At 39.0% G+C, this 12,608-nt stretch overlaps 2 protein-coding genes across 2 annotated transcripts; both read right to left on the minus strand.

Annotated features, from left to right (window-relative positions):
* Positions 1-2,402: 2,402 nt before the first annotated feature.
* On the minus strand, positions 2,403-10,534 carry cmtm3 (CKLF-like MARVEL transmembrane domain containing 3). Its single transcript, XM_041991028.1, has 5 exons — positions 10,239-10,534; positions 7,049-7,204; positions 6,843-6,938; positions 6,564-6,681; positions 2,403-3,926 (listed from the first exon to the last, which is right to left on the minus strand). The coding sequence occupies exons 1-5, from the start codon at positions 10,353-10,355 to the stop codon at positions 3,898-3,900; spliced, it is 516 nt and encodes a 171-aa protein (XP_041846962.1). The 5' UTR covers positions 10,356-10,534; the 3' UTR covers positions 2,403-3,897.
* A 67-nt stretch (positions 10,535-10,601) lies between these two features.
* On the minus strand, positions 10,602-12,602 carry LOC121643562 (proteolipid protein 2). The gene is made up of 4 exons (XM_041991040.1): positions 12,400-12,602; positions 11,884-12,039; positions 11,704-11,799; positions 10,602-11,370 (listed from the first exon to the last, which is right to left on the minus strand). Exons 1-4 carry the CDS (start codon positions 12,487-12,489, stop codon positions 11,254-11,256), a joined length of 459 nt encoding a protein of 152 aa, XP_041846974.1. The 5' UTR covers positions 12,490-12,602; the 3' UTR covers positions 10,602-11,253.
* Between the last annotated feature and the right edge of the window lie 6 nt (positions 12,603-12,608).

Raw genomic sequence — 12,608 nt, forward strand, 5'->3', positions numbered from 1 at the left:
CAAAATATTATATTTTCCAAAGTCTTAGCTTGATTTTGTCATAAGGTTTTGTGAAAGCTCCTTAGTTCTAGGGATGTTGTTTGATCCCATTGACACAAAGCAAAGATGGCCAAATGTTGCTGCTCAACATAGAGAACACTAAATTCATACAGGTGTAGAATGCCTGTCTAAAGACTATTAGTCTGAGTCTATTTAGATGTGAAAAAACACTAAAATTCCACAAAATCAGTGTCAGTTTTTTTGCAGGGTTGGGGGGGGGGGGGGGGCAGTATAGAGACAGCAAACAGTCCACATTGCTTCACTTTTCCAGAAACAATAATTCTGCAAGCAGCTTAAGGGGCTCCAAGTTGTCACTTTTTGTTTTGGGCTAAAATTCAGCAATTGCTGAAGCTTTCAACCTTAACACTCACATGTATGTGATTCTACATCAGCTCCCTTTAATAACTAATGCAATGCTTCTTCAGTTCCACTTACGGGCCTCCCCTGAAATTTTGGGAAGGTTTCTTCTCTCTTTGAAAGCCACTGTTTAAAATATTATGACACTTTAACCCATAAGAGCCCGACGTGACATATTTGTCACATACATTTTCTGAGACATTTTGCTTCAATTTATGGTATAAACTTTGCTCAAAATCCTGTTGAACACAATCTGATACTCGTCTTCTGTCCCAGAAAACAGCAGCAGAAAACCATATAATAATATTTTTAATATATCACATGGTAATACATGATAGATACCCCCCCCCCCCCAAAAAAATGTAAATTTTTTTGTTACGTTTTTTGAAAGGGCCAAATAAAGACCTCATATTTAAAAAAAAAATGGACTTTTCATACCACTTTTTTCATGGGTCGGGCCTTAACGTGTTAAAGTCTTTGTTCTTAAATGAGTGTTTTAAGTCAACACTATAAGGTAGTGTATCAACAATAAAATAACTGGTACCTTGTTGCCTTTGCACATATCCCAGGCTTCAAATAAGACAAATTAAAGATTCATGTCAAACCAAACATTAATGTAATAGTTGAGACCAGTGACCTTGGCCTACATCAGGGATGCCCAAGTCCGGTCCTCGAGATCTACCATCCTGCAACTTTTACGTGCAACCCTTCTCCCACACACCTAAATCAAATGTCATCTGCATGTCATTCAGCTGTGCAGAGGCCTGGAAACGAGCCAGGCATTTGATTCAGGTGTGTTGGAGAAGGGTTGCATCTAAAAGTTGCAGGATGGAAGATTTCGAGGACCGGATTTGGGCACCCCTTGCCTACATACTTTAACTCAGGTATTGACACTCCTTCCCCTCTTTAATTCTTAGAAAACATCTAAAATTAAATCACAGGATGCCTCGACCTGAATGCTGTTATTTCCTAATGCCTTCTTAATTATCAGTCATGGCAGTGTTGTGGTAGAAAATGAAAAATAATGTAATGAGAGAAAGTGGAGATGGTGAGCTGTAAACATGATCCAGTTTTCATTACACTTTGTTTAATTAAAATGTTCGGACTTGCATCAGGAGTATATATTACCACACAGCTTATATATTTTAATCACTCTATCATTCCACATTGCAGATATTTTACGGCTGAAGAGTTCAGAACTGATTTATTTTTTCTTTATTGTTTTTTATGTTTGTCCAGATTACTTGTAGCTAACAGGAAGATAAATTTGGAGAAGGATAAAGAAGGACACTTAATTTCTGGTGTTTTACATTATACTAATATATCGAATCAAACACTCAACACCTCATACCTCAGGAGGCTTTGGTAAATTTTCCTCTTTGCATGGTCTAAAAACGACTCCATGGCCCCACCTCCTGGTCTTCATATAAAAGATTTTTTTTTTGCTTAAATGCACAGCTAGATAATGACAGTTGTGTGTAAGAAGGAAGGGCCAGAAATGTGTTTGACTGTTAATTAAAATAAAATATAAATGCTCTATGGCTTTGGACATTTCTCATGTTTTATTTGAAATGTTTGCTCTTTCTCTTGGGTTTGTGGACTGAAGCAGTTGTATAAACAGACAATCAAATTTCTATTTATACCTTTGATTAATGGGTTTCTTTTTGAGTGATGCTATAAATATTTGTACAACAACAAATTCATATAAGTGAATAATTCTTTTTTTGTTAGAAATTCATCATATATTTGTGGAAAAACTACCAAGCTGCAACTTTTTCTCTCTGTACAAATTTGTTCTACAATATGTTATTAAGAATTTGTATTTATGAGATAAAACAAAGAAAACAGTGTCCGGGTTGTGCACTTCAATTTGATTTTGATTCAGTGTGCTTTTGATTATGAAGCCACAAGTGTTAAAAACATGGAACCATGTTTGGTTGCGTTTTTGTATTGAAACTATTTGAAATGAGTTTTGAGTGATGGTTTAAATAAAGTGACACTATTGGAAACAATTTTTTATTGAAACATCTTTGCACAAAAGGCCAAGAACAGCAGGAGAAAAAAAAATCCACATGCAAGAGTCTCATGTATTAAATGGTGCTTCTTAGGGTAAATAGATCACATAAATGTCCAAAATAGCTTTTTGTTCGTTTTTTTAATTCATGAAAACTTCATATTTCTTTGGTTGTTTTTTATGTTTTGCATTGCAGATCCATCAACATAAAGTTGTTAGCAGATACAGATCTGATCACCTTTGTTAAATCCAGTTTCTAAACCAGACCCTCTCAGATATTTCTACCTATAAATGCACTAGTTACTGAGAATGGCTGAAATTCAACATTCCAAATAATATCAACTAACTCCAATATTCGGTGTTGCTGTGACAATCATGTAGTCCAGTACATGTCACATAAACAGTCACTGAGGCGCTCTAGTGCAACAAAGTGGCAGTGGATGAACTAGAGGATCAAACATGTACAAACGGTCTGTCCACCAAAAACAAAACAATCAAGTTTATTCACACAGTTTAGATTGTCCTCACAGGATTGCTGACTAAATTAGCATTAGTATATTGTTGAGGCAGAGTACATGCAGCAAAATGAAACAAGCATAGAGAATCTCTCAAATTTTAGTTCAAAAGAAAAAGTTCTGTTGCATAAATTCATAAAATTCTTAAACATGTTTCTGAAAATTAAACAATGTCACACTGTGGAGGCATCTCACCAGACTTAAAAGGTTCAATTTAATAGACAATAAGCAAACATTATTCTCAGCTTATTAAAAAAAACAAACAAACAAAAAAAAAACAGACAGGTTGTAACCAGCCAACCAATTTCTCTTCTATACATAAAAATACTGCAACTGTATAAATGAAGGTCCTCGTGTCTTTTTGATTTGCACATCTTTGTTTAGTAAATCTTAATTATCAGTGCACTGGTTAATATTTATTCATTTAGGCCATTCATTTAGGGTTCTAATTGGCTGACACAGTCACAATAAATCTAAAAAATCTATATTAGTTATTATTTCAGAATTGGACATGTTCTCCCTCAGATTAATCAAACAGCCTCTAATAACTGAAACAAGGATTTCACAGCTTCACAATAGTATCAGATCATTTGGTAAAAACCTTAATCGTTCCATCAACCTAGGAGAAGAAGTGGATAAGACCCAGGAAATGAGTTTGAGAAGAAAAAAAAAGTTAAGATCAGAAACAGAAGATCAACAGTTTAAACTGGCACCACACGATTTATGTCAGAGCTGTGTAACAAAACAAACATATTCAGTTAAAACTCCCCCTTTTAATCTTAATTTCTGCAGCTACAGATGAAAACATGTAACTGGTGTGACCTTGTTGTGATTTAAGCCACACACAGTTTAAATGCAGCATTACTGAATGATGAAACACTTGCAGGTCTTTAAAGACGGCAGCTCAGCAGTGTTGACTTTTCCTCCAAGGGTTCAGACAAACCACACCTGCTGGTGAGGATCCCTGTGGTTTCAATCCGAGTCTGAGTCTGAAAAGTCTTCTAGAAAAGAAAAAAGCAGAAACACATCAATTGTGTGCTCTGTGTTTGTGCTTTCTGTGGAACAGTTACATTAATAAGTGAAACTTTGACATGGCCACAGCTCATTACAAGAGGACAACAAATGAATAAAACACAACACATTTGAAATTTGGATCAAGTAATAACATTGCAAAGGAAATTAAACAGATTTTGTTTTATTCAAATTTCATAGAATTAATCTTTGACATAAATACCATTCTTGAAATATGGAGTGGAAGACATTTGGCATAGCTCAGGTGTTTGCATTCATGAGGAAGAACTCCAAATATTAAAAAGAGACAAGAGTGTAAAAATGAAGATAATTTAACCAATGATTACGTATTTTGGACTTAGTAATGCCACAGAGTATGCTGTATCATAAATTGCACGTGTGGCATTAATAATAAAGCATAATAAAGTTCAGTTATAAACATATAAACCTGGCTTTACACACGTACTTGTGTGGAAAATGCAGCTGCTCTGTAACAAATATGCACTAATAGAGCTAGTAAATTTGTAACAAACTGATGAAAAGATACTCATAGGATGTGTCATGATCATGGGATATGTTTGGGTTTGTGTTAAGTTCTGTTATGATCATGTTTGTGTCATGTTTTAGTTGTCATGATTATGGTTTATAGTTTTGGTTTTTGTCAAGTTTAGTTTGTTAAGATCATAGTTTTTAGTTTTGTCTCATTTAGTTCAGTTTCCTGTTTGTAGCCTCCCTCATGTGCTCAGTTTTCTTTTCCTGGGTTGTTATTTCACTTGGTTTGATTTCTCATTCACTTCACCTGCTCCTAATTACTCCCTCTGTGTATATATGCCCCATTGTTTTCAGTTGTCTTTGTCAGATCCTTATGGTTTACTCCCTGTCGTATGTGGTTCACGGTCCTGAGTTTGAGGAAATAAAACTTTGTCACCTGCAATGTTCAGCAGACGGTATAATAACCCTGTTTGAATACTTCAGCCTTGAGGCTGCTAAACGCCTCCAGACTGCAGTGGACCCAGACCCAATATTCCCCGAGCCTCCTCCTACAAAATCCAGAAGGAGGAGGTCGTACAGGCGCCAGGGGCGGCGGCCCCCCGTGAGCATAACCTCGAGCAAACTGGTGGGACAGAGCCACTGAAATATCCAGAGAGGTCGCCATTCTGGGGATCCAGACTGGCGATAAGCCCTACGCCGCTTGGGTGGGCCATGTCTTGGGTGTCGCCACCAGCTCCAAGGTTCACGTCTCGGGTGATGCAACCACCTCCATGGTCCATGTCACGGGTAACACCACCGGCTCCAAGGTCCACACCTTAAGTGACACCACCAGTTCTAAGGTTCACGTCTCAGGCATTGCCACCAACTCCAATGTCCACGTCTTTGGTGACGCCACCAGCTCCAAGGTTCACATCTCGGGCATCGCTACTACCTCCAAGGTCCACGCCTCCAGTGTCGACACTGACTCCCTGCCCAGCTCTTCAGCATCGCACACTGGCACCCAGGTCCTGCCCAGCTCTTCAGCGTCCCTTACCAGTACCCAGGTCCTGCCCAGCTCTTCAGCGTCCCTTACCAGTACCCAGGTCCTGCCCAGCTCTTCAGCGTCCCACGCCAGTGCTCAGGTCTTCTCCCCTGTGCTGACACTAGCTCCACAGTCCATATCTCCAGCTCGAGTCCACGTTCCAGAGGGGGTCCCGGGATAGGACGCTCCTTACCCAGCTCAAGTCCATGTTCCCGAGGGGGTCCCGGGATTGGACGCTCCTCACCCAGCTCGAGTTTATGTTCCCAAGGGGGTCCCAGGATGGGACGTTCCTCACCCAGCTCGAATCCATGTTCACGAGGGGGTCTCAGGTCGAGACACTCCTCCCCTGCTCCTGGTTCCTGCTCCCGAGGAAGTCTTGCTTTTCCTTCGCTGCCCCTGGTCTACGCCGCCAAGGAAATCGCTCATCCTCCACTGCTTCTGATCTACGCCGCGGAGGAGATCACTCCTCTTCTGCTTCTGGTGGCTCATCATAATGTGGATACTGACCACTCCAGAAATCTAGTCTGCTCAGCCTCCTAAGCTCTGGGCTGTGCAGCCGCTACTCCAAAGCCTGCTGTTGGCTCAGTTTCAGGGCGGACCCCCTGAACCAACCTTACTGTCTACGCGGCCTCCAGGCCACCCCTTTGAACCACGTCTGCTGTCTACGCGGCCTCTGGGCCACCCCCCTGAACCACGTCTGCTGTTTGCGCAGCCTCCAGGCCGCCCCGCCCCTGAACCAACTTTACTGTCTACGCGGCCTCCAGGCCACCCCCTTGAACCACTCATGCTGTATGCGCACCTTCCAGGCCACCCTCCTGAACTTTGTTGCCCGGACTGTTTTGCTTTGGGCTGGCAGAGTACTGTTTATTCTAACTTGTGCACGTGTGGTTGCGTGAAAATGCAAGAACAGTCCTAAATGTTTTACTAACAAATAGATCATCATGCATCATTTCCGTCATTTTGGCATGAAATGTTTATGAATGAATGAATGAATAAATGAATGAATGAATGAATGAATGAATGAATCCTTTTATTGCTTTTGCACACAATGAAATTCCAGTGTCTGTCCTTAATAAACAACTTATCATATTGCTTCATTTTTTTGTGCTGTTACCTCGTTGGCCTGATGGTTCCTCATTGGACTCTCCTCCTTGTTTTAGGAAAGTGGCCAGCTCATTAAATATTAGATAAAAATCTAAAGCGAACACAATGGTGGCAACAAACCCAAATATCTGTGGAAAGAGAGATAGATATTTGATGAGAATACAGTGAAGAACTGTTGCAGAAATAACTGGTGAAGCTGTTGAACTGTGAGCCAAGTCTTTTCCATGAACTTAAAAACACATTTATGGTTGTGTTGACTATGATGTGACAGTTTCTAAGTTAACTTTACCCCAGCGGCCTTAGAGGAACCATCCGGGTATTTGGACACTGCCATTATGGAGATGATGAAAAAGATAATGGAGGCAGTCACACATCTCATGAAGTCCTTTGGGATTAGAGACATAATAAATTGTATTTAGCTGTTTTTTTTTTGTTTTTTTTTTTGTTATATACAAGAACATGCTGCTGTAACTTTAATAGGAAAACTCTTCTCACCGTAAGAGGCCAGCAGTAGCCTTTAAATCTCTCATTGAATTTGGTGGAGTAGGCAAACAACAAGAAGAGAGCAGCCAGAAACTCCAGCAGGGGAACAGTCACAAAGGCTGCAGCAATAGATGCCGCAAAACACACAAACGATATGAAGGAAAGAGCCTAAAAAGACAGGTAAGCAGAAAAAAAACAAGTTTATGTCTGGTCAATGTTTCAGACTAAAACCTGTTTTACATGTATGTGATCTATGACAAAGTTGGCTTGAATTTAGAGGCACATTTACATTTGTAAAATTTATCTTCCATTTTCTTCCCTCAAAATAATGTTATACTGCCTCACCGTAAGTCTACAGGCTCACTTCCTGTGACGAGATTCTGCTATTCGTGTTTATTCACACATTTTTGTGCAATGAACACACACAAACACACTTGTGCAAACACCCAGCAACACAAAACTGTAATAATGAAAGATGTGCAGTTAATCGCTATGCAAGTAGGTTGAATCTGTCCTTTCTTTGAAGCCCTCCATTAGAGAAGGTGGACACACCACTTTAGAGCAAATGAAAACAAGTCCAGACCCTGTAATCTCACACAACCCGCCCATCTTGTTTTGTCTCAGTGTCTCTGAGGGGAAGAATTCCCTTTGAATTAACCCAAACTGCTGCAGCTGCTCTTCTGTACAAATGTTGCTACTGAGCAGCAGTCTGAAGATGAGCTGTGACACTTATAAGATAAATTACTAAAACTTTTCTCTGAAACTCTGAATGCATTATCCCATATTTTTTATGAGCAGCAATGGAAAAAGAGAAGGACTAGATACATTTTCTTGTGGACAAGTAAATAAATGTTAATTCTGCTAACATCATTAACGGTCCTAATGAATTATATCAACAAATAAATAGACCATTCATTTATTTCCAATACCTGCTTAGCTGCTACGGACAAGGTACGGTGTCACACCAGTGTTCAAAAAGTCCAAAATATTCAATTTATAATTATATCCAAGTGTGTGAACACTGAATCAGAGTTGAAAATGTTTTTTTTTTCCTGCTCAATTAATTAATTGACAAGTCATTGACATTTGTCTTGAGGTGTTTGGATCATGTGTTCAGTCACGTGAACAGATGTAGGGAAATTTTCTGTGAGAGTGTAGCAAATGTTTTAAACCTTGAGGTTAGATAAAAAAAAATTACATTATGAGCTGGAAATCTAGACAATCCTCACTGTTTTAGTTTATATCACTCAGGAAAGAGGCGACACACTTTATAAACATTTAACACTCACACTGTTCTTTTTTTTAACTGTTTTTTTGGCCTCACGACTAACAGAGAAAATGTGGGTGGATATAATACTGCCTGTAAGCTTTCAGTTGTAACAAGATAACTAAACAGCATGGAAACAGATCATTCAGGTGAGAAGAACTTCTCAGCAAATACAAGGAAGTCCCTCACATGTATTCATTACAATCTGCACAACTCCAGAGTTGTTCAGTTTTCATGTAGCCTACAGGTGTGAACTTTTTGTAACTGAATTTTGGTATGTTTTTACAGTTAGTATCATATAAAATCTGTAAATTAGCATAAAAATGCTAATTTACACTTGCCACATGTACATCATGAAGACCAGACAGACATCCTCATTTCAAACGTGTCCATTTCTAAATGAATCCTTGAATGTCAAATGTATTTTTTCAATAACTTTTTTTTTATTTTTTTGTTATTCTCCTTTGGCAAGAGGGGGTCTTTGCTTTACATTAGATGCCATGTCTCACAGATGTCAACTTTTATTTTTCCCTTATCTGTAACAGGTGTGTATATTATGCACTTTAACCCACGTGTGGGGGAAACTATGGAAATTTTTAACACTGACAAAAATAGGTTATACTAACCCAAAGTCATGCAATTAAAAAAATAGATAATAAAAAATTAAGCATATTTTTTTTAAAAAAAAAGACATCAGGAAACATTTATTAATCCAATAATTTTCTATAACTGTGTGTGCCTATCCCAGCTGTCACTTGGACAAGAGGCAGCATGGCATAAATATGTTTTTTCAAATTATGTGTCCATGCATATGAACTGATGATTAAATGATTAGATTGCAGCAAATACAGACAGAAGCTGCTTATGATGTACAGATAAATCTTTGAAAGCTTATAATCATCTAAAATTTAAACAAGTAAAAAATAAAGAAAAAAATATTTCAGAAAGTTATTATACAGTATATCCTTTTTCTTCTTTTTTGTAGCAAACTCCATCATGGTGAATGTGTCTTTGCTTCTTCTCCACATACAGGAGACCTTACTGAGCATTGGCAGTGAGTATCCTCACGCCAGCAGTTGGATGAATTGAACAGGGTTACAATTACTTCCAGAATCCCCCACATGTCAGGACACACTAAAACAGATTTGCCCTTTAAAGGGTGTGTTACAGAAGGCCTTTGACCAGAGTCACACTGTGGCTGCACAAGATGCTTTGTTGTTTGTGTGTGTGTGTGTGTGTGTGTGTGTGTGTGTGTGTGTGTGTGTGTGTGTGTGTGTGTGTTAGCAGGGGGATGTGGCAATCTGCATTCACACTCTGAGGATGAGCTCCAGGCTTCATGTTTTAGCAACAAGAGACTGATATGTCTGAGAGGAAGATGACTGCTCTGTCACATGACACAAGTGTGTGGGATCACACTGCACTCTGAGCACAGTCTCTGCAACAAGACCCTTCCTGCTTGTACGACCATGATGCTGATGACCCCCACCCCTTCCATCTCTACCCAAGGCCCCCACCCCACCACTCAACACAGTTCCTGGTTTGTTGAAATCAACTTAAACTATCAATAAAAACTGCTACAAACTTGAACATTTGCAGTACGACTTGTCTGTACGTTCATCCAACAGCCTGAACACTCCGTTATTCTTGCTTGCCTGTTTAGAAATTCGTAATTTAATCTAGATTTTTAAACCTTTACACCAAAGTGGCTATAAATTCACTCTGCCCCCTTTTCAGTATACAGGGTGACAAAATGAACTCAAACAGAAAGCGATCGCTCAAAAAAGGACTGCTGGTCTTCCCTCCCCAAAGCAATGTGAGGCTGTACCAATAAAGACAAGTATCCAAAAACCAGCGAGCTCTGAAGTTTGCGCACATTGAGATGAAACAGCAATATCCTACACATTTGCTGGTATGACCGCTCTGGTCATTTCTTACCACTTCACCAATAAGCAGCATTCCTTTCCTGGAGGTGGCGAACTCTTTGCTCGGAAGAAAAGAGAGCAGGACAGCCTGACGCGGCTCGGTCGAGTCTGGAGTCTCGATGTCGCCCATTGTTGGAAGATTTACTCTCCTCAAACTTTTGATAGCCCTACGTTCAGCGGATCCAAGGCAATGCAAAACAACAAGAAAAAAAGAGGACTATATAGGCTATGTGGAGGCGTGAAGCTTCTTGGAGGTGGAAACGGAAACAATGACAGCGCGGAAACGCAGCTCCAAAAAAGCGCAACATCTGCTTTCTCCAGATGTGAAATGTGATGCCCCCAGCTGCACGCAAAAGCACTCCAGCTCATATCACAAAACAAAGAATATCTTTATTGATTTTTCGCAGTTTGCCTAGCAACAGCATCTGAAAGGGATATTTGAGAGAAAAAATAAAAATAAATAAAAAAAACTTGGGACGGGCTAAATCCAACAATGATCTGACATTTAATCATCTACTGTTCACATAAGCCTCTTCAGAAATGCTCTTTATGAACTACTGGTTGTCAAGAAGTCATTATAAAGTAAAGGAAACAGGGAAAAATATGTTTTATTATATAATAACTGGTGTGACAATTAGTGGCCACAGGTGTTATGGAGTAATAAATCCTATCTAGAGCCCAAACCTTAACATTATTGAAGCACTGTGGGATCCCCTTGACAGAGAAAAGAACAAGTCAGCCAGCATCCACAGGGGAGCATTAAAATGTCCTACAAGACACCTGAAGAACTACTCCTGAAAACTACACAATAAATTAGAAATGCAAAACTTTTGCTTTATGTATGTAAAAAAAACAAAAAACAAAAAAAAAACAATGTTTTTGGACACTGTACCAAATCTTAAATATGCACAGAGAGTTCAAGCTATCAAGGAGCAGAAAATTTTCAATGTATGCAAAACTATTGCTAAATATTGCATAGTAGAAGCATTTATTAATGGGATTATTTATCTGTAAGCTGTTTTAGTTAATTAACTTCTTTCATCAACTTGATTCTGGACTTCATTTCTTGGTTTGTTGAATGTGATGTTCTTGAAAAGAGTGAAGCTGTCCACACACAGCAGCCCAACAGAGATAAAACACACTATCTGTAAATACAGAGCAGAATAAATACATTATTTCACATCACATGTCAACACATCCAGTCCTGCTGTTGGTGGAAAATAAAATCTTTTTATATTGTGTGGAAACATTCCTCTGTGGGGGGGAAATTCAAGTTCAAGTTACATTTTCAGTGTGTAGGTTAGGTTTAGGGTTAGTCTCCAGGAAATTAATGTCTGAATGAAGCAGTCAATAAAATATCAAGAGGAAGCACGTCTGTGTCTACATGTACAATGAGAGGCCAAATCCTCAAGAAGGCTTCAAATTGGGCCGTTACACATGTACAGAGATAAAAAAAAAAAAAAGATAATATTTCTCACCCCTCCAACCAGTGCGCCTGTGACAGGATGTGAAGTCAAAGCCATCAGACTCAAGACAGTAAAGTAAACTGCTGCAAATATTGAATTGAAAAAATCCTGAAGAGATAGAAAAGAAACAAACTTAATAACAAATTTAATAAACACAGAAATTTCATTGCAACATCATAACAAAGCACTCACAATGAGAGGCCAAAAGAGGAAAGTCAGCCTTTTGTTGAGTTTCAAGAGGTATAGCAACAGCAGAAGTGAAGTGATCAGAAACTCCAGCACTGTGGCTACAGTGTACTTTGGTGTGGATGCTGCGGCAAAACACACAAAGGCAACAAGCAGAGTCACCTAAAGCAGGAAACAGGGAGTAAAACAAATACATAAGCAAAGACATTTTCACCAAACTGTGAAAAGAGGTTGTCTTCCTTCATGCAACACACTGCACACTTCAGTTCAGGTCTCAAACTGAGTTCTTGCTTTAGCATCTGAAAATAATTTTGTTAATGCTGCTCTACTATCAACAGAGATGTTAAAATGTATAACACTGTAAACTAAACTACACATTCTTATAATGCTGCTTTACTGCCACACATACTATTCCTCTTCCTCTTTTTTAACAAGTGCAGTGCAGTTTCAGTGCATCTTAGCTGCTTCCGATCTGCAGTAATATGACAAATGTTCCTTTAGAATGAAATAAATATATCTCACCAGCTCTGCTATTTTCACAACACCCCTCTTGGATTTGAGGAAAGCACAGTCAAAGTCCATGGTTGCAGTTTTGTTTTCATTCTCTGCCATGATGCGTGATTTCTTTAGAAAAAGTCAGTTGGGTCTATTTCCTGAAACACGCAATTTCCTTGAGCTGTAAAGGAAATGACTGTTACCAAGAATATTCACAGACTTTTTACACTAGCACA

This window comes from Melanotaenia boesemani, chromosome 1 (assembly GCF_017639745.1).
Source record: "Melanotaenia boesemani isolate fMelBoe1 chromosome 1, fMelBoe1.pri, whole genome shotgun sequence".
In the NCBI taxonomy this organism is placed as follows: domain Eukaryota; kingdom Metazoa; phylum Chordata; class Actinopteri; order Atheriniformes; family Melanotaeniidae; genus Melanotaenia; species Melanotaenia boesemani.